General features: G+C 46.3%; 2 protein-coding genes across 3 annotated transcripts in view; both read right to left on the reverse strand.

Annotated features, from left to right (window-relative positions):
* Positions 1 to 18,158, reverse strand: part of bcr (BCR activator of RhoGEF and GTPase) — a 52,676-nt gene extending 34,518 nt beyond the window's left edge. Inside the window, exons 1-2 of one of the 2 annotated variants that reach the window (XM_079734596.1) lie at positions 17,980 to 18,158; positions 15,827 to 17,486 (exon numbers count right to left, since the gene is read on the reverse strand). In XM_079734596.1, coding sequence (XP_079590722.1) covers positions 15,827 to 17,432 — 1,606 coding nt within the window. In that variant the 5' untranslated portion in view covers positions 17,433 to 17,486; positions 17,980 to 18,158. Of the gene's footprint in view, positions 1 to 15,826 lie in introns of both variants that reach the window. The other variant, XM_079734595.1, reaches the window with a different exon arrangement.
* A 753-nt stretch (positions 18,159 to 18,911) lies between these two features.
* Positions 18,912 to 27,045, reverse strand: part of atp2a2b (ATPase sarcoplasmic/endoplasmic reticulum Ca2+ transporting 2b) — a 30,135-nt gene continuing 22,001 nt past the window's right edge. The window contains exons 15-23 of the mRNA XM_079734863.1: positions 26,660 to 26,878; positions 25,909 to 26,032; positions 25,606 to 25,817; positions 24,783 to 25,003; positions 24,136 to 24,338; positions 23,490 to 23,575; positions 23,070 to 23,203; positions 22,797 to 22,914; positions 18,912 to 22,445 (exon numbers count right to left, since the gene is read on the reverse strand). Of these exons, the coding sequence (XP_079590989.1) occupies positions 22,182 to 22,445; positions 22,797 to 22,914; positions 23,070 to 23,203; positions 23,490 to 23,575; positions 24,136 to 24,338; positions 24,783 to 25,003; positions 25,606 to 25,817; positions 25,909 to 26,032; positions 26,660 to 26,878 (1,581 nt within the window). The 3' untranslated portion in view covers positions 18,912 to 22,181. The remainder of the gene's footprint in view (positions 22,446 to 22,796; positions 22,915 to 23,069; positions 23,204 to 23,489; positions 23,576 to 24,135; positions 24,339 to 24,782; positions 25,004 to 25,605; positions 25,818 to 25,908; positions 26,033 to 26,659; positions 26,879 to 27,045) is intronic.

Raw genomic sequence — 27,045 nt, forward strand, 5'->3', positions numbered from 1 at the left:
TGTACAAGTCAGATGTGGGGTATGCAGGTGGGGGTTGGGGTGTTCCCGGGCTGTAACGGTCCACTGCAGCACAAGGCCGCTCATTAGACAGATGTGCAGCTATGGTGATCGCGGTCCCACACGCTTAGCACATGCCAAGAACGGAGTCGCTCAAGGGCTAAAGATACACCCGCCCGCAAACCCTCACACCCACAGTAGAATCTATCTGAGGACTCGATTTGTCCTTGTATCTTCCAAATTAGTAGTCAATTGCCAAACATTCTCTTACGTGAATATTTCATTTGCTACTAAATAAATACTAATGCGTACAAAGACACACACACACACACAAACATACAAAGACTCTTCACTGTGGAGAATCTGTATTGAACTCCAGGTGACCCATATCTCAGCAGAGGAGACGGGGAGGAGAATACACTTGAAGACAAGAGCAGCGAGGAGCTAATCAACTACAAGGGAAGAATAGGAAAAGGGCTGAGCAGATATAAGGGTGAAACAGGAGGAAGGGAATCAGACAGAGATAGGCCCAACAGTGAAGGACAGAATAGGGAGAGGAGGAAGAGGAGGACGAGTGGCACAAGACGTGTGGGCACCCGGCAGAACAAAGGACTCACTTTTCCGCCATTTGAGAGCTTGTGATAATGAATCAGGCATATGCGACCGCGCTGTCTGTTGGTGTGTGTGTGTGTGTGTGTGTGTCTGTTGGTGTGTGTTTCAGTGTGTGTGTCTGTGTGTTGGTGTATGTGTGCGTGTTGAACTAATGTAACTCTACCACGTCACCTCCCTCTACACATCGTCGGAAATCCACCGTTAACTGAAGAGGTATTTGAAAGCGTGTATACAAAGCCTGTTTGTGATTGACAGGCAAAAACAAAGGGTTGTGAGATACACATCACACAGTGGGAAACTGATGACATAGCCAGATTGTCAAGACTACAATCCATTATACACCAATTGGGTTAAGTGAATATTAGCATTAGGATAGATTCTGTATGTAGATCAGAAGAGAATACTTTTCTATCGGCATTTAGCTTCTGTTGCTCAATGTTTTTGGGTGATTGATATTGTTATCATGTGAGGGGAGGTGATACTTTAAACTTTTTATCATCTCTTTGCCTCACTCTCGAACAATCGTTACTTTCCAGCATCCGTTATATTTATTCTTTATCTATTATTGTGTACTCGTTATCAGAAGAACATTTAAACCCTGGAGCCTTTTTTTTAATGTTTCTTCAGAAAGCCATTCAACAAAGAGTATTGTTTACCGTACAGCCCTATAGCTAAAACAAATTGCTAGTTTGGGAGTCAGCAATACAAAAAACAGCCGAAAGGACCGAGAGACAGACAGAACACGGGGATGTGTGGAGAGAGAAGTTTGTTTGTGTGTGTGTGAGGGTGGAGAATGAATGATAGCTAGAAAGTCATTATGCAACCAAAGAGCAACACTTACACATAATTACACTACAGCAGCCTGTGCTAAACAAAGAGCTACATTCAGCTCTATTCCTTCTGTTGTTTTACAATAGCGCACATACAGAAGTTACACGCCGGTTGAGAATTCTCCATGTTGTTCATGCATAGGATGAAACTAATTGATCGCACTGATTGCTAACAGGCAAATCAACATAGTGTTACGTGCATGTGCAAGCTTATGGTTCAGCCGAATCAGAATTTACTCACAATTTTCTACATTACAAAACAGGCAACAAATACAATTCATGAATATAGTTTGTATGGGTGTTTCCCATTATGCATCACTGTGAATCTAGATAATTCCAGTTTATAATATGGAATATACAGAAAGAGGATAAATATGTATTGTCATAATCTTAATTCAGCCAAATGCTACTCCAATGTAATACTAGAAATAAAGATCCAATGCCGCACATATGCATGAGTACAGAGCTGGGGAATTTGCTCCATCCAAATGAGATTACTGGAAGTAAACCAAAATGGAAAATTAACAATAAACGATGACGTAAGCAGCAGGAGGCGTCTAGCAGGATCAAATCCTATCGACTGGCTCACGAAACGTCACCACAGATCACATTTCCCCGTTCAATTCCCCAATACACTGCATCTCTCCATTTATAGTTCCATTAATCCAATTCCACAAGGCAAGGCGGATTTGTTTTTCACCATCGTATGTCCCCTACGTTACCCCATTAAAGACGGGAAGGATAATACAACGGACAATGTGTTCTTTACAATACGACCATCTGGAAGATGTGCGTGGCTCGTGGGACTCATGCGCGCAAATCGAGGAGGAATACGATGATACACACATGACACATACATGCAGACCATCATGAGTGTGTGCAGGGAGAAGAGCAGAGCCTATTATCACAAGAGTATTTTTAGCAACAAACAAACTATTTCCCTGAAGGGTCCGCATGCCCCATTAATCTGCTCATGAGAGCGTCTCGAGGAGGGAGGGCAGCCAGGAGGGAGGAGGAGTAAAACGCGTGGTCGGAGACTCACACTAACACCCATGTACTCACTCACACTGAAAACTGTGTCTACATCTGTCGATGTAGCCACTAACGTGTGCATACATGTACATGACCACGTATGCACGTGCACATAGACACTTAAATGAACATGTCAACGCACGCACATGAATCAGGACATGTAGCCACTAACATATGGACAGACACAAATTCATATGTGTACATGACCATGCACGCACACGCACACGCACACACACACACACACAGTTGTTTTTTGTGAAAAACACCTAAAAATATGGCAGCAAGACTTTGGCTCGAGACACATTTGAGACTCATGTGCAGCTCATCCTTCTCCCGTATCTGTCTGGGTATGGAGCTGAGTCATTACATGATCACCATCATCATCATCATCCTCATCGTCACTTGACCATCTGCTAAATAACATTCTCCAAGTTGTTATCAGGGGCCTACTCAAAAATAAACATCAGTGAACAACCAGGGACCACTAGCACAGAGAGGGGCAGTGATTCACCCGAACGGGAAAACACATGTGGAAACGGAAGCAGAAGAACTGGTTAAGACATACGTTTAGTCACACACACACACACACACACACACACACACTAACACACAAGACAAAGACCAACACAACAGACATGCAGACAGACAGAAAGCAGACAGACAGAGCAATCTAACATGTTTCGAGGAAACAAAAACAGGGCGCGGTGGATCAGCACACTTGTTCAGTCTCCCTCAACCTCTAATTATGACACTGTTTATACTATGCAATGTAAACAAAGCAGAGTAACAGAGCATATTGACATTTTCAGTATGGAGGAGTTTGTTTACACCTAATGTGACACAGACAGAGCTCTTTTTTTTATTGCCTGTGTGTCTCTTTCCTCCCCTCATAGTTGAAGTCATTAGACGAGTCAGGCAGGCTGAGCTAGCTGCTGCTGAGCTCACACATATGCTGTGAAGGCACTTGACCACAGCAAGTCTCAATAGACAACCGAAACTCACTTATACACAAGTCGTTGAATCCCTATTGATTTAAGCGTTGCAATAACATGAAACAGAATGCACAAATGCTCAAGTGGAATGGTCAAATGGTCAGCGTCACGCACTGGCATTTAAGTTAAATAGTTTAATAAGTACCGTTTGTAAGCAAAAAGGTTTACACAAGGCCTGGTCTAACGAAGATGTTAATCGATAAATCACGGCCTAAAATGCACTACAACGGGCTGTAAATATGTCATCTTAACTGGCAGAGCAGGAAAGACCACAATCTTACATTTTAAGTTAAAAAAATAACAAGCCTGCACAGAGTAATGTGCAATGTTAACATATTCAGTGAGGCATGCTACTGGGGCACTTGTAGTGACAAAAGTAACCTTTGAGGACATAGTTGTGAACTTCTGGCATGGAGCCCAAGGCAACAAACAGTGATTAGTCTGCCAGAGGTGGGCGAGAGACATGGCGATAGAAAGAATGAGAGTGGGAGAGGGACAGAGAGATTTGAAATAGTTCCTAGTGTATTAATGCAAGATGGTTATCCTGTCCTTTTAAAACATTAATATTCTTTCAAACACCTTAAAAAGGCAGAGAGAGTGAGGCCGAGTCAGAGAGATTTAATTGATCGAGAAAGCTACAGTATATATATATATATATATAGAGAGAGAGACAAGAGAACAGAGAAGAGAGGGATACACAGAGAAAGGAGAGTGAAACAAAGGGAGATAAGAGACAGATTCTATTCAAGAACAAAACGACATGCTTTGTCAAACTCAAGCGATAACTAACTAAATAGGACAAAGTCGTCACGCGACCTACTTTCCACCATAAGTGGACCAGTCAATCAAACACGACAATGGGAGAGGCAGGAAGCCCTGAGTGGGTGTGTGTGTGTGTGCCCGGGTGTGAAACGGAGAGACAGGAGCAGGGAGGGAGTGCGATGGAAAGAAAGAACAGGAAAGGAGAGGAGAGACAGGGAAAGGGGGTCAAAGAGAATAGGTAAAAAAATGGCAAAAAGGCTAACAAAGAGAAAGACATGAGCAGGGAGGGGTATGGGAGAGGGCTCCAAAGCCCCATGTGGTCAGTTAATCTCTCTCTCTCTCTCTCTCTCTCTCTCTCTCTCTCTCTCTCTCTCTCTCTCTCTCTCTCTCTCTCTCTCTCTCTCTCTCTCTCTCTCTCTCTCTCTCTCTCTCTCTCTCTCTCTCTCTCTCTCTCTCTCTCTCTCTCTCTCTCTCTCTCTCTCCCGACTAGGCTCCACACAACAAGCTGTAAAAGAAGCATGTACGGCATCATGCATTTTTCCTTTCTCCGAGCTGATACCCCCTGGCACGTGGTCATCCATCTTGCCTCTCACCTGAGGGCTAAAGCCTCAGTTACGGTTCCACATCGACGCAACGCAATGACCACGCAACCTGAACCTGTTTGGGCTCGGTGTCGGGTTTTAGAGGGCGGACCAATCACAGCCCTTGCGCTGCGTCGCCTCGACGCAAGGTTAGCATTTTTGGGAGGCGCACGTCAGGCCCTTGCGTTGGACAAAAGGAGGGTCCGCAAGGACGTAATGGGTCCGTAAACCCCCTTGCGTTGCATTGACGTTGAACCATAACTAAGCCTTAGGCCTGTGAACACGCGCTAAACACCGGTGAAGAGAGTCAAATGTTATCGCTGTACCTGGCACGGGCGTGTGAGCGCCCGTACCAGGAGGGGGGTGGCACCGGGGCCCTTAATGACCTCCTAACCCCACGGTCAACTGGGCGTATCTTCTGCTGATGAATGGCGATGACGTGGGCAACGTTATTTAAGCGGACGTCCGGAGCCACGATGTGTTCCAGAACTGCTGCTACCGCGGTGGCCCCAGGGCCAAGCTCAGCGCGCTCTGCTCCTTCTACGCTACAACCGCGGACAGACTCCCGTGCGCTCTGGATGTTTTGTGACAGAGTTGGGGGCCACGCATCTCACAGGCATTTATATAATTTAGATGATTGATAGGAAATCACAAATAAACTGTGGCCGCACACGCGTGCAGACGCAGGCACACACACAGGCACGCACACGCACGCACGCACGCACACACACACACACCCACACACCAATGAATAAGCTGGAGACAGGGAAGTCCAGAACACATCAAGTTAAAAAGAGACTCTTTATTTTTCCCTCTGATGACTAAGAGCTTCCCAGCCAATAGCTATAAAAGGTCTGCTGTTCCCGTTTAGAATATCCTTTCCAGATCGAACTGTATTAGGACCAGTATAGCAGTATAGTACCAGTCAACCCCTCCTGGGAGTACGAGGAAGGACGGGGTCCCACAGTTCCGGCTCACGGTCACGATTCAGCTACTTTGACAGTTTTTGGCTACTACCCGTCATTGAGTGTGTGCTTTATAATGAGCCATGTTGACCATGGCGTTATAGTATGAGTGTTAGAGAAGCTTAGCCCTCTTGTACGCAGCCCACAACTTGAACCGCTCCCAAGAGGGAGCTCCACACATCCACACATACTCTCTAAGTGCCTCCACAAAGGCCCTCTGTCATCACCAAATGAACGGGAGTGGAGCTCGGAGCAGACTAGAATGTTCATAAACTGGTTGGCGAGGAATGGCAGAAACATATAATTATTGCCCCGTTTTTTGGGTTCACTGGCCCTTTACGCGTTTGGCAAGTTCCTGAATGCCTGTCTAACGCTTTTGTTGTCAAATAAATATTAGCTAGTTAAGCTAGGGTGTCCTTTTGACCTTTGGAGTAAAGGCGCAAGAGAAAATTGGGGGCCAAATATAGAACCAGTCCATCTAAGTCCAAAGAGAAAATTGGGGGCCAAATATAGAACCAGTCCATCTAAGTCCAAATAAATCCAATAGGAGCTTTTAGCCACGATAGAAGAAAAGAGAATATGCATAATGCTATTTGATATAACCACCATCGATCCACAATATAACGCAAAAAGCCCAATAAAACCCAATTGATAAATGGAATATTGATAGGCCACACATTAATGCTTCAAGCCCAAGGCACACAGAGTGCAAATATACAAGTTTAACGGACCAATGCACAAGTATACCGAGGGCTGTATTTTTGGCTGAAAAGAAATCGAGCGAGGGAGCAAGAGACCGAGAGCGAAAAGAGAACGCCTGCCAACTGTGTGATTTATCATGTAGCACCACATTAAATACATCAACATAACACTGAGAACATAAAAACAAGACCTAGGGAGGTAATGTGTGAGGAGAGGGGGTCATGCAGGGTGAAGGCAGGAGATGTAGACAGTGTGGACTATTAAAATCACTGCTTCGTTACGGCGAGTCCTCTAACTTCCGTTAGCACCGTTAACGGAAAGACGGCCGTGAAACATTTAACACGAGTGCGGCGAAGTGTATTGAACAGAAAGAGAGACACTTCCCTCTCGTTTACTGTATCTGCATGCAAGTATCAGGGCAGTGGAAGAAGTTCTGGCATTGGATGGCAAACTGCTGTCGAACACAACATGTGTTGACAGGACAGCCAATGCCAAAACAGAAGACGATGACCACAGCACCCATGTGAAGACACATGCAAGCAAGCATGACCCGTCAGCCATTACTGACCTGTGTTTAGAATCAACAGTGGACACTGCTTTTCTTCCTTCTTGTATATCATATATATATATATACCCATCATATACGAGGATAAAGTATTTCTGTATTATGTTATATATTTTATTGTGTTAGAAGTAATACAATAAACGTGCACCATACCCCATTTGGTTGTCATTATTTATGCAGTATGTGGAGCAATGTAATGTAATGGCTCGATTTTTTCCGCTCTAAAAAAATAAAAAAAGATATCTTCATGTTTTTATCCAAACAACCGGAGCCAGATTATGTAAAGCGATAAATACAAATAAATAAATAAATAAATAAATAAATATATATATATATATATAAAATAAATAAATAATAAATATCTGTTTTGCACAATGTAAATAACCGCCTTACACCATACTTTTATAGCTTAGCTTGCAAGCTACTCGGGACGAAACCTCTGGGCAACGTTCGCGTACCTTCCACACACACAGAAACTGGATATGACGACTCCAAGGGCTCCAGGTTGCCGCACAACAAATTGTCTATATGCTGCGTAGGGGAACGGTATTAACTCCCCTGGGTCTGGAAGATCAGCCACTGCTCGGCTATCGTTCCATACCTGTCCCGCAAGGTTCAAGACCCCCTTCTGCAAAATACAGACTTCCATAGGTGGCAGCAAGGAAACATAGGGGTCATGATGTAGTCCATGTAATGAGCGGTCTAACTGGCTAGGCTGAGGTCTTCGAAGGAGATTTGAAGGTCACACAAACCATAACCTAAATATGAGATAAAATGTAGGGAGGCCTTAGTCATAATGATATTTTTACCCTTTCACATTTATGGCCTTTCTGCGTTGAGGTACGTCAGAATGGATTCCCTTATCCAATAAGTGAACACTTCCCTGACCCAGACCACCGGAATCATTTATCTGCAACATCTCCCCTGACCAAGACCCAGACCACCATGAATCCCCTACAACAGCTTTCCTATCCTGGGCACCAGGGGTTATTTTTTTGCCTTTATGGACAGGACTGTGACGACAAGTGAGCTGACACATTACATAGGACCACCAATTGGAAACGAACCTAGGGGATCCCAACCCAAAAATTCAGCCAAAGTGATTAGCGCAAAAGTTACTCGCACAAACACTAGAAAATGTGTGTGGGTGTATATGTCTATGTGTGTGCCTTTCTCTTTCTGGTCATGGTAGAGTGGCTCTCTGTGGCTGTGACCCAGTGTCTCATGGCAGGGAACATGACAACCCTGCAGCACACTCAGATCCAGTTTAGCAAGAGGAGGGCTGCAGGCTTCAATAATGGATGAACAACCCTCCTGGGACTCCCTCTCCTTTCAGGGGGGGTTAGGGTGGTGTCACGGTAGGAAAAAATATAAATATTGAATACTTAGCGGCCTTTCAACTCTGTGTGTGTGTGTGTGTGTGTGTGTGTGTGTGTGTGTGTGTGTGTGTGTGTGTGTGTGTGTGTGTGTGTGTTCTTTTCTTGATTTGTGGAAATTAATCAGAGGCCGCACATTGGGAACATGTATTTAAATGCATATGTTATGGGGAGATGGAAACGCGATAACAAACTAAGAAACAAAATTATAATGCATTATTTAATAATGCATTATCAATATGAATTATTCAGAATACAGCAGCTTTTTAATCAGCTTTCGGGCAAGGGCGGGTTTAACCCCAAAGCTGTACCTTATGGAAACAATATACTGGAATGCTAACCCAGCAACATTCCTGCTACGCATAATTGACGTGTTTACATATGAACCACATACGTCAAAACTTCACCTTTACAAACAGCCTAGTTGACCGTTTAGCCTGCATACATTCAGCACAGTCTATCACCTACTCACTGGGTGTTCATGTGTAGGCTTGTGAATTGGGACAAACTAAAGACTTGTTGAGAAGAAATGCATTGTAGAAGATGTTTAAAACTAGAGCAGGACCAGAAAAAACTACACTTGGACGAGTCAGAAAAGACACAGACCTGTCCAAGTCAAGACGTGACTTCCACATGGAATGCTTATGGAGAAGGCAAATTCATGAGGAACATGTTTCATAAAGGAATAGACAAATAAAGCCTTACTCAATATCAATAATATGAACACTAACGGTAACATTTTAAAAACATTGAATATGGGAATCAAACAACCCTAAATCTTTTCAACAAGCTAAAACAAGCACAGGTCCACTTCAACTAGCTAAAACTAGCACAGGTCCACTTCGAAAATAGGACAAACAGAACCATTTCCGGAAGAGATACCTTAAAAAAAAACACCTTGTTGATACACAAGCAGGTGCACCGTTCACGACACTTCAAACTACTGGTTGGTATTTTGTAAATGGCATTTAAACGCAGTGAGCGAATGGAAAGAGGAAAAAGAGGTGGTTTGTGGTGGGAGCCGGTTAGAATAAGAGCTGGGGTGGGGGGGGAACTGGTTTGTGGTGGCGGTAAGGCCAGACGGAAGGAGTAGGGAGGTACAGCGACTGCATCCAACACAGTGGCTCTAGGCTTTGACGACAGCCGAGCGAAACTAAAACTAGACTTGTCTCCACGTGGATTTTCTGAAGAAGAGGTGTGAAGTTGCATGAGCCACCTCTTCGCATGCACAGTTTTTTCCATCAGCATGCTCACATGCTAACGCTAGCAAGGCTAATATAAGTAAAATATCATGATTAGGGAGGATGTTTACCAAATTGTTTGTCATTTGGGTTTAAGCCAAAAAACGGCAAGCTTTTCCAAAACTTTCAAGCTACAGAAACATCAAACCAGCTCGACTTTATGGATCACTTTACATCAAATGAGGCCCTTATACCAAGTTTCAGAACAGTTCCTCAAACAGGGCGGGGGGGGCATGGCCGTTTAGGGTTGGAACGCCAGATATAGAGCCCCCTGTGGTCAAGTGGTACCAAACTTTTTGGAGACCTCCTTCCTTTCGGTTGTGTTTCAATTGTCAAATCCCAAGTGTTTGAGTGGATGAGGGGCCAGAGCTGTGTGTTTTAGAACAGAATTATAACAGGAGGAATTTCTAGAAATACAATAGGTATCCAAAGATACTGGGCTTAGAATATGTTACCATATTGGGCTTGCTTTGCAACCACACTTATAATTACACACAAAATATCAATATTGTGGCTAGCTTTGCCACCACACGTATGAAAAGATTAAGAAGCAATCCTCTCCCTCTCCCCCTCTCCCACTGTCTCCCTCTTTCTACAAATAACAGGAGGTCTATAACGATCATGCTGACTGCTCCCTACACCAAACTGAATAAACATCTGAATGTGAGTTGCGGTCTCTCCTCTTCCTCCTCCCCTTCTGAACACAAAGATGTGATGTGCTCTGATAAGGTTAGCCGGGGCCATCTTCTAGCCCAGCCCCCAAAACACTCGACTTCTCCACTCACACAGCTGTCCTTCACATGTAGTATAGAGACATGGTGTGTACGGTTGTGTACACACTATAAAATTCCGGAAATTCCAACCTGTTTACTCTTTCCTCCCCTTCCCCTCAATAATATAGAAATGTTGTCAACATATGTTTGAAGTAACGATTCAGATAGGACTTTAAACAGTGACCTAACTGCCCTGCTCCGTGACGCTGTGCTCAATAGCGCTCGGCTGCAACACGTTAGTCATTAACTCTGCTCCCATTTACAGCCTCAAAACACACCGCTCCTGTATCCCCATCTTATCTGCATCAGCTCAACCAATAAGCACACACAGACAGCCTCACACACACACACACAGCATCACACACACACACACACACACACACACACACACACACACACACACACACAGTGAATAAAGAGCCTGTACGCGGGAGGGGGGGGGGGACAGAGAGAATCGTATAAGAGAGAGATTAAGGTTTGACGAGGAAGGTTTGTAGTTAGTGGCTACATGTACAGATTCATGTCTGTGTTTTTACATGCCCATTTAAATGCACCTGTGTGTGTGCGTGTGTGATAGATGTTTGCTTGTGTCAGAGGAATAGCAGCAGGCTGTGTAAATTATATTTATAGAAAAGCTAGATAAAAAAGATGGAAGAGGAGCAGGTAATAAGGGACTGGAAAGTGTGTAGGTATAGGAGGCGTTCCGACAGTGGAAAGGGTACACTGCTAGTACTGCTAGCAAAAGTGTGTGTGTGCGTGAGTGTGCGTGGTCTTCTGACAGTGGAATGGGTATACAATGCTAGAACTGCTAGCCAAGTGTCGCTAGGACTCCCGCCCCCATCACCAACTGCTCAGTGTTGCCATGGAAATGATATCTATGCACCGTACTCCGGTGAACACCGACAGTTTAGGGTAAAGCTGAACCTGCAAGCTGTATTTACAGCTTAACATGGTTACCGTTACTGTTGAATCTTCTGCCATTTCTAACTGCCATTTAGCTCCAAGATTTTGGTGAAAGCCGTTGAGATTCAATACATTAAGGATTAAGTGAAACCCAATCACTTTACACCTCCTTTAAATACAGATTAGGTGTCCATTAAGTGTCCACACACACACACACACACACAATAGAACAACATGTATTAGTGAAACGTTATCTGAGGAAGATGGCTAATGTTGATCTGATTGTTAGCCAGTTTCTAATCCAGTTTGTAATCCTCTAGACTAGAGGTTGGAGATTAGGGATTAAGGAGGAGTGTTTGACATGACTAGACAGAGATCTAGATAGATCTCTCTAAACCAGACTGGCCACCACTCTAAAGGAGGTAGGTCTGTTTGACGTTAACATCAGATGCCATGCGGCCATGTTGGTTCCAAATCCAACACTGTCAGCGGTTCCTGTGGTTTGAACTCTGACCCCTGCGCTGAACCCAGTCTCTGGGGAGGACTTCCTGAGATGAACAGCTCACAGAGATGTCTTCAGAAATGCAGAAAACCCAGAAGACCCAGGCAATGCCTGCGAGGAGCGGTTAAACATGTAAGCCAGCTAGTAATTTCCCTGCTACAGCAGCCAATCGAAACGACTGGGACACCACTGGCTCTGAACTCGGGGCCAAAATGGCGGATGTTAGAATCAGGGCAAACGGGTCACAAGAGGAAACAAGTCACCAGAATTTTCCAGGGATGTTGATAAATAGATTTGCTCCGTCTGACCTGGGATCTATACCACGAAGCGAGTTCAACATACCCAGGTTATTTTTTCATTAGCTGGCTTCAGTAAGCCTAGCAACCACAATGACGCAAAATCGCCATGACGACCGTGGTTCCATCTGGTTAAATACACCCAGGTTTTCCCAAACTAGCTAGTGAGAAACCCAGAGTTGATCCTGGGCTTTCAGTGTCAGAAAAAGGGAACCACCATTGTGGACAGTGAAACCCATGCTTCAACCTGACATGACCTTCGCTAACCCCACATCCTGCTTTGCAGTCCAGTGCTCTGGAGTACACACATTCAGACATTCAGCGGTAATGTTGGGATTACCTCCAGAACTAGCCTATCTGCTCCAGCGGAAGATGATGGCTTTGCGGTGGAAATGATGCTGTGCACTTCTTTAACCATGTACCCTAAAACAGCCAATGCTGACTCACGAGCATGCTGGGAACCCCTTCATTCTCTCTGGCCAAGAAGGTACCCCATTCCCGGCGTTCCGTGAGATGAGAACGCCTGGGAACTAGGTTACCTCCTGCTATGGTAACTCCCCCACCTCTCCCTCTCCCTCTCAACCATTCAAGCCCATTTAGATGGCGAAAACATCTCTACTTGCCTCCTATTCACAAACTATCTCTCTCACCCGCTTTCGAAAACGATGACTTAATGGTTGTGTCACACAGCAGTAGTGCTAAGTGTTTCTATTTGAAAAATAAAGAAAGGCTTTACAGACCGTGACAGCCAAGATACTCCTAATAGACCAAATCGTTAATATTTTACACACATGTGGTTAGAGTTTACCCGAAGGTCTGGTGGCTCTTTTTGCGAGTCAGGATGTGAACGTGTTTGGTGACATCAGCTTTAAAAATAAAATAACAATCCCTCAGGGACACACACGCGCACGCACACGCACACACACACGCACACACACACACGATGAACGAGCCAATCCGAGGGCTCAGCCGCGGCCGGAGGGGACGGACAATGTGGCCATTGAAGCAGAGGCCAGGCTTGTCCTGCAGCAACCCGCCCACAGGTATGTTGTGAATCACTGCAAATAGAACATTATACAGCCTGTTGCTACCCATGTAATGGCAGTGTTATATGAAAGCTCCTTTTCTTCAGGTTCTGTCAAAAAAAACTTGTACCGGTGCGATGCCACATGTAACCATAACAAGTACGGCTATTTTAGGGGCCGTGTAAGTTAAATAAACACGTAGAAGTTTAACAAGTGGACACACCCCAGGCGTGCAAAGAAAAATGACTCGCGGGGGAAAAGGGCTCCCGTTGGTGCTAGATCAAAAGACGCGTTGCCCCCATTAAAAAAAAGACACGGGACGAAATGTCCGACAAGGTGTGGCGGGCCAAGGCCGGGGCCCGCAGAAACGCCACCCAAGCCCAAACCTCGCCAAATAGAAGGGCTCTGCTTGGAGGAGAGGGGAGCAGTCATGACAGCACCACCGTGAACTACACCTGGGTTCTGTCTGTGTGTGTATATCAGGGTCTATCCTTCTTTAAGGCCGGCCTGGACAAAATGTATTAAATGTCTTTAAAACAAACAGGTCTCTCAAACTCAGAGTGTAATGTAGGGCTTTCCATGCGTATTCTCACAAACAAACACGACAGCTGACCTGTGTAGCCGCTTACAAATTGAATTAAATAAATAGAAAAATATGAGATGCTAGCGGGAGTGGGGGGGGGGGGGGGGGGGGGAGGCCCAATGTGTACTCCGTCCATGCCCTTGTAGTCACATTGTAGCATATTTTAGCTCTCTCGTGTATTTGCACCGGTTGTCCCATAGAAGATCCACGTTTGAGCCCTGGCATGTGCTAGTAGTCACATGGTAGTAGCACTCGAGCAGGTTTTAGCTCTCCCCGTGTAGCATCGGCACACTGGCAGTCACAACCTCACACATTTTAGCCTTCAGACGAGTGGGTGCACATGGTTAAGAAGTACTGCTGCTATCTAGGGTCAAAATGGTTTATTATGTAAGCATATAATAACCACTGCAATGTAATGTTACATGCTTTGTGATGTATTCATCCATTTTTTTTTTTTTTTTTTTAAACTGTGTGGCCCAATGATGAGTCGAGTTTAAGGTAACATCCAGCCAACATCTGAGCATTTGAAAACATAGGCTTAGCACCTGGTCATCACACAGAGGTATCTAGATGAAGTCACCCATGTGTTGATGGTTGCCATCGCATGTATTGTGCAACGGGAGAGTTCCCTCCATCTGTGCCTCTCTTTAACCCCTGCCTCCTTGAACAATCCACCCCCCTCTCCAAAAGCGCTCCTCTGTTCCATCTGCCATAAAACAAATCCAAAAAACCTTGGGTGTATGTTTTAAAATCAAACATCTGATCTTCCACTCATCGTTTCATCTCTTTTTAAGTGGTCTGAATACTGGATACCTCTATGAAGATCAGGGCCAAGTTCACCTGGCAGTAAATTAGCCGGGCATCTGGCCCATGCATGTAGCTCCAGGCTATGTTGCTAGGCCACTACGAGCTGCTGTTCTATTTGTAGGGAGCTGGTAAATTAGAGGTTTGATCGCTCCAGCTAATGGCTTGGAGAGCGTGGAAGAGGAGAGAAGGAGTGTGGGAGGTTTGAATTGGACTCTGCAAGGCACCGTGCTCAGAGCTGATGAGCTAGGTATTAAAGGGATACTTGTTCAGAGTCAAAAAAAAAGAGCAGTGTGGAGAACAGAGCCTTACAGGCCGCGAAAGCCAAGAAGCTGGTGTTCTAATTGTCACAGGCATTAATACATCACACATTGAGCTGTTGAAAATAACATGTATAAAAGGCAGGTCAGGTTGTGATTGTGTTGGGTGACATTATCTATAAAATAAAGTCCCTAAAGGGAACCAGGACCAGGACCACGCACACACACACACACACAGACACACACACACACACACACACACACACACTTGAACTAGCCTGCCAATATACTTAGAACAGACTAAATATATCAGTCAAGCATTTTATATGTTTTAGGGAAAAAGATCTGGAAAATACAGTCTCTTGAGGGTAGGATGTAACAAAGGTATTATTGAAGTGTAAGTGAACCCCATTTCAGCCCTAACAGGAACACTGAGATTGAAAAAAGGCTTCATGTGCCAAGAGTGGGAAGAAGGTGGGATGGTTTATCCCCTTGGTTGCAACCCATTTGAGATTCTTTTTAACACCGGTATTGTGTATGAGCTTTGTAAGGGAAGCTTAACTCTCTCTCGTAGGTTGATATCCAAATCAACTCCTGCTCAGACGGAGCCACACACACACACACACACACACACACACACACACACACACACACACACACACACACACACACACACACACACACACCCCTCACCACCGGTGTCCCTTCATCCTGATGTTAAAAAGGCCCTTTGACCTCACGAAAAGGCCCTCACCTGCATGCAAGGCCTAATTAAACGTTCACAAACTGGCAGTGGAGACTGTCAAAAATATAGGATTTTACCCCTGGTTCTCCTACACGCCTTATTTTACTAACAGTGACACATTTCCCTTTAAAAAGACATTCAGCACTTGAGTCAAATAGGACACAATTGAGTTAATTGTAACATTTGCAGCACTTTGACCGATTCAACACAACACACACATCCACCGCAAACCAACCAAACGACCCAGCGGGAAAAGCGTTCCCGTGGGCCACGGCCTTACCGTGGGGAGCGCCGTCATGGTGGGAGGCGGGCGGCCAGATCTGCCCCGTCTTGCGCACGCTGACGATGGTGGCCTCCGACATCACCACGTGGCCCCCCTGCGGCCGGTGGTGCTGCCGCTTCTGGGACTGCGGCGTGGGCGGGCTGCTGCTGTCGTACGAGTGCTGGGAGTTCTGGGAGTTCTGTGAGGGCGAGCGGCTCTTCTCCCGGTAGGGCCGGCGGAAGGCGGTGGTGCCAGCCGTGTTGGCAGAGGTGGCGGTGGGGCTGGGCGAGACGTGGCTGGACTGGCCCGAGGAGAAGTCCTCCTCGCTGGACGTCAGGTTCTCGTTGGAGCTGCAGTCCGGCGTGTAGCCGCCGCCGCCGCCGCCGCCGCCGCCGCCGCCGCCCGCGTCCTCAAAGCTCCCCGGGGAGTAGGAGCGGCGCGGCCAGGTGAGGAGGTGGTCGTCGCCACCCCCTCCGTGCTCCCTCATCATCACCCCCCCTCCCCCTACGGCTACACCACCGGCACCCCCGCCCTCGCCCATCATCACCCCGCCCACGTACACGCTGGAGTACACCTGGAAGTCCGACGGTTGCCACGGCGGCGGCGGCGGCTTCCCGCCGTTGGCGCGGGCCGGGTGCCGCGGGTTGGGCTCCCCGTCTTCGTACTCGGCGTCGTAGCCGCAGGTGCTCTCCGTGGACCGCCCTCTATACACGGGCCGGGTCCGGAGCTCGCCCGCCGCCGTGGCCAGGTTGCCGGGCAACGAGTGCAGGGACCTCTTGCGCTCCATCTGCATGGCCTGGGTGCCCAGGGTGCTGATCTGGTCCGACACCTCGCGGTCGTTGACCCGCACCAGCCCCCGGTCGTGGTGGAACTCCATGTTGGTGTAGAACGGCGGCGGCGGCGGCGGCTGCTGCATCGGTTTGTCCGTCGCCTTGGCAACGTCCCCGGCCGAGTGGGAGTTGGCCCGCTTGATCCTCTCGAAGTTGGACCGCAGGGCGGCCACGCCGAGGCCCATGCCCAGCTTGTCCTTGGGGTCGATGGGGAGGTCCTTGTCGGGAGGCAGACCGGGCCTCCGCGGGGACACCGAGGCTCCGCCCCCTCTCTGCTGCTTGGAGGGCGAGAGGCCGTCCAGGCTGTCGCAGGACTCTGCCTGCTGGGGGACCTCAAACGCAGACTGGAGCTCCAGGCCGTCTCCGTGGGAGGCGGACTTCCTCGCCGGAGGGGGTCTGGCCTTGGACCTCCCGCATTCTGCCACAGGCTGGAAGCGGCTTCTTTCCCCGGTACCGCCGACCACGCCGACTCCCCCGGTCTCCTGCATGTGTGGCTGCTGGGACGGGCAGTCGGCGCCCTGTGTGGCATTGGGGTCGCCCCCCTCGTTGATCGGCGTCTTCCGGAAGCCCCATCGTTGACGGTCGTAGCTCTTCCTCTCCTTGGCCAGGAGAGTCTGCAGGTAGATCATGCGAAAACGCTCCTTGTTCACCTCTTGTTCCAGCCGTCTAATAGTGGCTTTGCATTTCTCCAGCTCCTGTTCGATGCCCCCCACAGACCGCAACTCCATTTTAGGGGGCTCAGACTCTGGGAACTGAGCTTTCCACGCTTCGATGAATCCCACCGGTTCCACCATTGTCCACACGGGGATGATGTCAGCGGCAGGCTGCACGGTCGCTTGCTTACAGTCCTGCTTTCGACACGGGGAAATCGGTATCGAAACGGAAGAAAAAAAAATCCCACAACCCAACAATAATTACAATACAGCAAATCCGATCCAAACTGCACAATCTAACTGTTTACACTTATCCGCGGTTTCGCAGTGGCAATAATAAATCTGAGCAGAAGTGAGCGGCTGCCTGTGTATAATATTATCGGGGGATGTGTATAACACGGGAAAATGTGAATTGGCTTCCCGTTGGTCGTGCATTATTCCAAGAAAAAAAGAGTCCCTTGGCGATCTGTAGAGAGAAAAATCTCAGACGCAACACAATGACAGCATCTGTCTTCGCTCAGACCTGGATTTTGACTGTAGCGTGGTGTGGGGAGAAGTAAAACCAAAAGGCTCCTTATTTATTTACTCTTCATCAACACTTCACACCACATAGCCGATGCGGCCGTTCGCCATTTACTTGCCCACGGTTCATTCATAACACAGTATTTCTGAAACCCTTTGTACCTACCAGTAACGTCCAAGGCGAATGGTGGAGAAACGGGCAATAAGCGACAAGAAAATCACTTTTCGCAGAAAAATCAAGATTATCCAGTCTGCCTCGCGTTCAAATATCCTGGAAGAATTTGTCTTTCTTCCGCCGTCTTATCCCATTTCAGTGGCCCATCCTGATATATGTGGTTTTACAGACATTTCCTTGGCTGTGATGGTGCTGTGTGTCCCCATCTCAGTGTAGCAGCAGAGAGCTGCAAGAAATGGGAGGGACCAGACTAAATATGATTGACAGTCTTGCTGGTTAAAGAGACAGGGCAAAATGTGTTTGGTCATTACCTGAAGGTTTTTTTTTCCTATTGGCTTCACAACAAAACAAATCGAAATGTAGTGTTTACTGCTTATATTTTTTGAAAAAATCTTTATTCTCGACAATGTTTTGTAGGCTACCGATATTTATAAATTAAATTTAATACGTTACCTTGGGTTATGTTCACAGATGTTCCAAACACATATAGGCTGTATGACTTCTAAATAATTACACCATTATTGACTTAAGATTAGATGGGTATTACGCCTTTTACAGACGTATAGGATTAAGCTCCAAATGTCTCAAGATCAAAATACTAAAATACCATTCAACTAGTGCTTGTCGACGAGCCACATCCTCAGGTTATTAAGTGCAGGTAGTGCTTGGTGGAATCTGACTCAACAATGACACCTAGTGGTTGAGTTGTGACAATGAACTTGCCAAATGGGTGTTATCAAATTTACGGGACAGTCATAATGGAACGCTTACATTTCTTTAAAATAGTTTACCGCTCTGTAATGCAAACGACGTACTCGAAAACGATCGTTGCGGGCCCATCTTATTAATCTTACACGATTTATAGGTTGAAGAAGGACAAACGAAACACGGCAGTGAGACATAAAGGTTTTTATTTACCTGGAACAATTGCAGTAATGCATGGACAATCATTGTTAGGCGCAGATAATGATCGTTTTACATATACGGTTGATATTGTTCTTTGACAAGGTAGTGAGGAGGTACCCATCTCTCCAATAGGTTTTACTGCACTTTGAGTTGTAAGGTGGAAAACTATGCAGAGAAAAGAGTACACTCAACAATCGACCCACAGTATTGTATTGCAAGACACCGATGAAGGAGTGTCAATGATCTCAAATGCTAAAGGTTAAGTCGATCAGTGATCCCCATCCATCCGTCATTCTTTGTTCAACCAAGTCAAGTCGTTCATTTCTCCATGATAAATATTTTGTGCAAAGTCCCCAACGCATTGTTATAAAAAAACAGTGGTTACCTATAACGATGTATCTTCCTCTGTAAAACCAATCACGTACCTTTTTATTGCATTGTACAAGATAATCTATAAATATAAATCGCAAGCATACTTACAGCTAAAAGCGCGTGCACAACAGTGTATAGTAGGCCTACAAGAATATAAAACTAACCACACAAACAAAAACAGTGTCCTTTAAGTCGAGAATTTGGAAAGGTTTCAGTCGTTCTTCATGCAAGGATGAACGTCAGGGCTCTTGCGTACTGCCCCGTAGGCTGTACGCGATACTCTTGTCATCAAAACAGCATTTAACCGGATAAATGGAAAACATGCGTGGGGTAAATACGTGGGAACAGGTAAAACAACGAAACACGTTGCAGCACTTCATTCTGAAAACCAACGGTGAAAAACAATCATACCACATGTTCCTTCATCTGCTGATTATGACAAGTGTTGACATGTATGCCGTTTACCATATTGGACGTTTGCATCTTCGGTGCATGGAATGGACTTCTTTATGAGAACGAACCTATGGAATGACACACAATTAGTCAAACTAGATCAACATTTCATTGATACAATTTGGTAAAAAAAGAAAAGAAAAAAGAAAAGCCTGGATACTCATTGTGTGATTTTAAGCAGGTGTAAATTTTTTTTTAAAAAAGTGAAAAGAGTGAAGCGTGATGGAGATGGGACTAGAAAATGCGCGATATCTCTTTAGAGCTACTTCGATTATAGTGATGGTGGGGACGTTCGCAAGTTTTGAAGTCTAACTGAAGTTAAGCTAAAGAGGCTTCTGACCGACTAGTTATCAGGTGGCTGCTTGCACTGTGTTGCTGTGTCGGTAAAGGGGACCCTATGGCAAAATTGGGGCCTTTAAACCCAAATTCAATTGTACCTTTAAGTTTTCATACAGCATCATTCAGTGGTTTATAGTGTAGGTCAAAAAAGTGTAGGACTTCATCTAGCTGGTGTAACGTTAGGCGTCACTGTAAGTGTAATGTCATATGTATACGGTGTTTACTTGTAAAGGGAATATACTCACTGAAGTGACAGGGGCCCACTAGTGGAAGGCATTGAGGAAGAAATCACAGTTGTGAGTAGTAAACCAAACACAAAATGTAAAGAAACCCAGACATCCACCAAACCATGCTGTTTTCGAGGGTTTTTGACTTATGTACAAAAGCATAAGTTGTCCACTCAAGAGGTTGTGAGTGGATGGAATGAGACAACGCAAATGTACACGATACTACAAGGGTTATGACCAGTACAGATCTCTAAATTAATCCCCTGGAAAGGGTGAAAATACACTAGATCTGTGTTTATTTTGAATTACAAATAGCCCCTGCCAGTCCTGTTTGTGTCAAGTAAAGGTGAATCATTCATCAGTCTGTGCATGATCCGTTTCAAGTATTGTATGGACATACAAAAACACTAATCATCTTAGACCCCTATAGAATTAATAAATGAAGACAGAAAACACTTTGATTCAAAGGGTTCATGAGTGTATTTTTCGTAGAAGATGGAAGAAAATACATTTGGGATCTCACTTGCAATCCAAGTTTTATATTTAGAGTACTTTATATATTTCCTTTTTTTTTTGCAGTTTTGAACACAGTCTCCTTTGAATCAAACCCCTTGCCGTCAAGAAATGGCAATATTAGTATTATTAAACCATATCCAGGCCAGTCTCTTAACACAAATAAAGTTAATGGTAGTTGAAAAATAACAATCAAAACAAATACTTTTTTTTTCTTTTTAAAAGGCTTGAGGCTAGGATGATTTTGTTTTCTGCACAAGCCAATAGGAGCACACCTCATATCCTATACTGTCATTTGAACGAACTGTTAAATATCGACTGTGGAATGCCACGTATTAGGCATCTATAAAGGAGCAAAATTTGTCGTACTGAGGTAGCTGTGCTCTGCCTATTGCAGAAAAACTGGCTTTTCAAATCATAGTTCTTAAAACACTTAACATCCACGGAAGTAGCTTTTACATTAACAAGGGAGGGGTGGGGGGCATGTCAATTTAAAATAATAAATGAAGAAACCACATACAGTTCATGCTTGGTCACAGAACATGCAGCTTTCCTTTGTTTAGTTTCGTTTTTTTAGAGCATAACTAATGTCTCCATTTGTTTTCCCGCATTCAACCGCTCACTCCCCAAACCTTTCCCATCCTTCTTGCCGCACGATCTTTGTCCGTTGGCTCTGAAAGACTTCTAAAGTTATACTGAAGACACAATGGCAAACATTAGAAAATAAATCAAGGCGCTCTTAATAAGCCACGCTTGGTAGAAACCAAAGCAATACAAAAACAGAACAAAAACCGTTGCATAAAATAGTGTGAAATCTCTGTACAGGTCGATGTACTGCTGAGGAATATCTAGTTTTGTATGAAAAGGGTGACTTAACATAACACGGGAGTTTGCAATTGATACTGTAGTGAAATGAGATGAAAAATATTCCCAAATCATTTAAAATATACATTTAAAAAAAGGCAATATTGACAATAACAAACACAAAACCTGATACATTGTTGTTTTCTCGTTTGAACCAGCGTATATGTCCACAGCTATGGGAGTGATGTTCATTGGTGAACCCACTATAGAGCCTCATCTATCCAAATAAAACAAAAATAATTAACAAATAACTTCTCATTGCCACGATTTTAGATTATAGGTTACGTCGTTTTTGTGTGTGTTAAACTTGGTCCTTTTCGTGAACACTCAGCAAAACCACACAAGCATACGCTCTAGCTCTACACAAACACACTCTACTCCTACACAAAACACACACACATACTAGCTATGCACACATAGGTAGGCAGAGACTGGGGTAGGGGTGGGGTGGGGGCGGTGGTGGTGAGGAAAGGGGCAGGTGTGTCGGAAGAAAACTCAGTGCTGGGGTGCTCGAGTCAGTCAAGACCAGAACATGTCGGCCATGTTAGTGTCAGAACTGTAGATCCATAGCACCAGTGGGATGGAGAGGCCCACGAAGGGCCAGGAGATGCCCTCCATGCATGCAGCCAGGCGGCAGCCCTTAGGCTTCTCCTGCTCTTTACCGGCCTCCAGGTAGTTCCTGGCCGAGAACTTGAGCAGCTCGTCCAACAGGATGACGGGCAGGGAGATCTTCAGCACCATCAGCCACTGGGTCAGGTTGAGGGGGGTGATCTGGAAGATCATCTGCGAAGGGGGAAAGGGCGTTTCACTCGTCAACCGTGTATGGGGGTCGTCAACATACTACCGTGGTCCGGTAATTCCCATTTTTAAGCGCAGGCGTTTTGCAAGTCAGTACAGTCCCGTACTAGGGACTGTATTGCCGTGTTGCTCACGGCTCATTCGCTTAGCATTGCCTTAACGAAACGTTATTTGCGGTAGAAAGCTTGCTTAGTCAAGAGTCTTGTGGCACAAAACTGTCAGTATGACGTCAAAGTCGTAAAGTCAGGTTTGCAGAGTTTAAAGCTAGGCCCCATTTCTTTGAGGAAGAGTAACCCAACGACCACATCGAGTCCACTGGACGGAAGCTGGACGTACCGGTAGTGGTTCCACGTGGAGGATGAGGAAGTGCAGGGACATGGAGAGGCAGATGGCTCCCAGCAGCCACACGTTCTCCCAGGGAGGCATGCGCATCAGGGACTGGTTCTCAGACACGCTGGAAGCAGAACACAACCGCCGCTCAAATAACAAGGTACGAGTCGTTCTCAATTAAACGGCTGAAAAAAGGTCAACGATTTAAAGGCGGTTTAATGGCAGGCACAGCACTGGTCAAGGGGTTTGGTGCTTTGTCGGGTCATTCTTTTTGCTGACCTGTTGAGAGCGTTGCACATCTCGATGGTGACCAACACCGACAGGGCCATCGTCATGGGATACGGGGACTCAAACACCTCGCAGCTCACGCCCTCGAACTCGGGGTTGTCGGCGCCGCACTGCAGGAAGTGGCTCTGTGGGGAGGCGGTGGTTTAGAGTCGCAGAGTACACGCAATTCAGAGTACACACACGAGTATGCACTAGAAAATAGTATCATTATCTTTATTGTCATTGCACATAGTACAGCAAAAAAAAAATTATATCTTCCAGATGGTGAGATTCACAAAGAAATTTTAAATATACATGAACGCAAAAAGAAAAATGTATGCATGTAAAAATGTATGCCCAAGAGTATACGCATAGTGGTGGACGGTAAGACAGCTTTCTGAGTGTGAGTGGCTGGTCATGGCCGGTACGTACCAACTGGTAGAAGGTAATCCGGGGCCCGTCCTCGGCAGCTACGAACCACCAGGCAGCGGCTCCGACTGTGCCTGCGCCGACGTAACCTGGAGGGGCAGAGTCGGTTAGATATCATACCACAGGCGCATCGGACGGTGAAACCTTTACAACAGGGTCTGATGAGCAGGAGGCCACCACTAGCTGTGCTCAGGTGAACATGCAGCATCACTCCATTTAATTTGACCCGTAAAATCATTTATAGTCACGATTAAAGTCTACGATTTTGCCCACCAAGATATCCCTTAGGTTTGCCCTTTGTGCTTTTACATAATTATCCGTTGATATATTATACTTGAACTTTTTTCAAATATAAAAACGAAAATAATCTTACTCTCACTTTAAAACACATCAGTACCAAACTATTAATAAATCCGATACATCCCACTGCGGACATCACTGGTCAACGAAGGCAAACAGAACAACGAAAGCAACAAAAGCACAGCACTATTTATTGATCCAACAGAGGTGGCTACTAGTTGGATTTTAGTGGCATTGCAGCAAAAACTTCTCACTATACCCTTAGGTTTGATTTTCACAGAGAGCACACAAACAGCCAAACCGTGCAACCGTAACCACTTTGACATTGAACCCCCAACTCCCCACTCACATCCGATGGCGAGGTATCTGAAGAAGAGCCACCCGGAGATGAGGGGCTCGCGGGCATTGCGCGGGGGCTTGCTCATGATGTCCAGGTCCGGGGGGTTGAAGCCTAGGGCGGTGGCGGGCAGGCCGTCCGTCACCAGGTTGACCCAGAGCAGCTGGACCGGGATGAGAGCCTCGGGGAAGCCAAGGGCCGCGGTCAGGAAGATGCTGTGAAGGCATGGCACACGTTACACACACACACACACACACACACACACACACACACACACACACACACACACACACACACACACACACACACACGCTGTGTAAAAACCTGAATCACACGCCAGACTACCCCCAAAATATCAGAACACAGCCATCTTCAGTTGTATTCCAGCTTAAATGTAAATGTTTACCGGCAATTTACTACTACACTGGTAAAATCCCGGTTGCATGGACCCAAAGTGACTCCAATGACGTAACAGAGCAGGTTGATTTCAGATTATCTTGATCAAGGAAACCTACAGTTATGCTGGGGACAATGGGGATTGGACTCAGGACGTTTGGGCTGGGGGTCGGACACCATGACCACCAGACTATTCTATGCCCCACTGTTCAGGTGGAATCAAATCAAGGTGGAGCAACCAAGGCAGGTGAGAGAGTACCGACCAGACCACCTCCCCCACGTTGGAGGAGATGAGGTATCTGATGAACTGCTTCATGTTGTTGTAGATGGCGCGGCCCTCCTCCACGGCCGCCACGATGGTGGAGAAGTTGTCATCGGCCAGCACCATCTCCGAGGCTGACTTGGCCACGGCCGTGCCGGAGCCCATGGCGATGCCGATTTCCGCCTTCTTGAGCGCCGGCGCGTCGTTCACACCGTCGCCCGTCTGGAGAGAGAAGAGCATTAGAGTGAGCAGAGCTTTAATGTATACTAGTGTTCTACAGTGTATATTAAGATCATCAGTTCAAGAATGTGTATGGGAGATGGATGATAGAAATCGGTCTTTTTCATATCATCTATAACAGTGGTTCCCAACCTTTGGGTCGGGACCCCACTTGGGCTCCCCTGATATACATATGGGGTCGGAGGAGATGGCTGACATAAGCTATAGATTTTTGATAATCCACTATAGCAAGTCATGTATCTTTTTTAAAAGTCTCATAGATATCCTTTATACAGGAACTGACTGCATAAGCTGCGAGCAAACTACTTCTAATCACCTAGTGTGTAGTAGAGGGAGGAGAACACATCACCAGAAAATTGATATTACCGGTAGATGTTGATTGGGTAAAGACTATTTGAGTTGAAGCACATGCACAAAAATGGTTAAATTTGGGATCACAAACGTTTTCAGAACTAGAAACGGGGTCACAGGCCCAAAAAGCGTAGGAACAGCTGATCCATAAAATCGAATGCGATCTTTTCAAAAGTTCACAGTATCCGCACAACATCCACCGTGTTCTTCCACCAACGCGTCTCAGCGCCTACCATGGCGGTGATCTCATCGTAGGACTGCAGGATCTCGATGATCTTGGACTTGTGGGAGGGCTCCACCCGGGCGAAGCAGCGAGCCTTCACCACCGCCTCGCGCTGCTGCGCGGGCGTGAGGTCGTCGAACTCGCGGCCGGTGTAGGCCATGCTGGAGACGTCGTCGTCCTCGCTGAAGATGCCCACGCGTCTGCAGATGGCCACGGCGGTCCCTGTGGAGGCCCAGGTATGGTTAGGAAAAACAGAACGAGAGGGGGCAGCAACGAGGGGTTTGGAGGGGTCGGACGGCAGCACTGTACTCACCCTTGTTGTCTCCGGTGATCATGATGACTCTGATGCCCGCCAGGCTACACAGTTTAATGGAAGCAGCCACCTCTGCTCTAGGGGGGTCCAGCATGCCCACACAGCCCACAAACGTCAGGTCGGTCTGGGGGAAGAGAGCATGTATAGACATGAGGGATGGGCCAAGCAACACTTTATGGGCCTTGTCCAAGTTGGTGGGTGAGATTTTTTCAAGAGAATGAATGGACTAGTGTACCACACGCTTGGGAGTGAAAATGTAAACTTCTGTTTCAATAGATTTGTTTGTGTGTGAAAACTTGCTGTGCTACAGTGTCCCACCGCGTCTCAGTTAGATGGACCTAGGTAGCAGCTGCCACTAACACCCTCCAATCAAAAAATATAGCATATCGTAGGGAATACTCTGTTTGCTCTAACGTTGGAACAGACGATCGATTGTACTTTGAGTAAAATCGGTTTGCTGTGTAAAGGTTGGGACTATGATTTTTTTTTTTTAATGCAAAGCAATAGCGAAGTCTCTTTACGGGAGGAGGACACAGATGGAAACGCTTTTCAGAATTTTTGAGATTATAGATCAGGCCAAGTCAAATGCTGATCCACTTTTTATCCAAGCTTTTGATCACTGGCCTTCACCAATGCATTCGTCTGTTAACGGGAATGACACAATCCGCCCTAATCAGAGATGCAATTACAGACCCCCAAAAAACCACAAGGATGTCAGAAGCGGTTCACATAAACAAGCGTGTTCTCCCACCTCGTAGTCGACGAAGCGGTTGCAGTCCTCCAGCGCCATGTCCTCCTTCCTGCCCGGGTTGTCGCGGGTGGCCAGCGCCAGGCAGCGCAGCGTGTCCCGGCCGGTGCCGTACTCCCGGATCACAGACAGCACCTTCTCCTTGATGGCGGCGGTCAGGGGAACCTTGTTACTGCCAACTCGGATGTGGGTGCACCGGTCGATCACGCCCTCTGGAGCTCCCTATAGGTGGACACACGGCGGACAGCAGGAAGGGGTCCGATCAGAAACACAAAAAAGCGCAGAGTCAGACGTGCGCCTTTTATTATTTAACAACTTCAATTACACCTGGATATTAATAGAGACCGACATCAATGGACTTTAATAATGAACAGATTATTTTTAATCGA

This window comes from Pollachius pollachius (genome assembly GCF_949987615.1).
Source record: "Pollachius pollachius genome assembly, chromosome: 4".
Classification (NCBI taxonomy): Eukaryota; Metazoa; Chordata; class Actinopteri; order Gadiformes; family Gadidae; genus Pollachius; species Pollachius pollachius.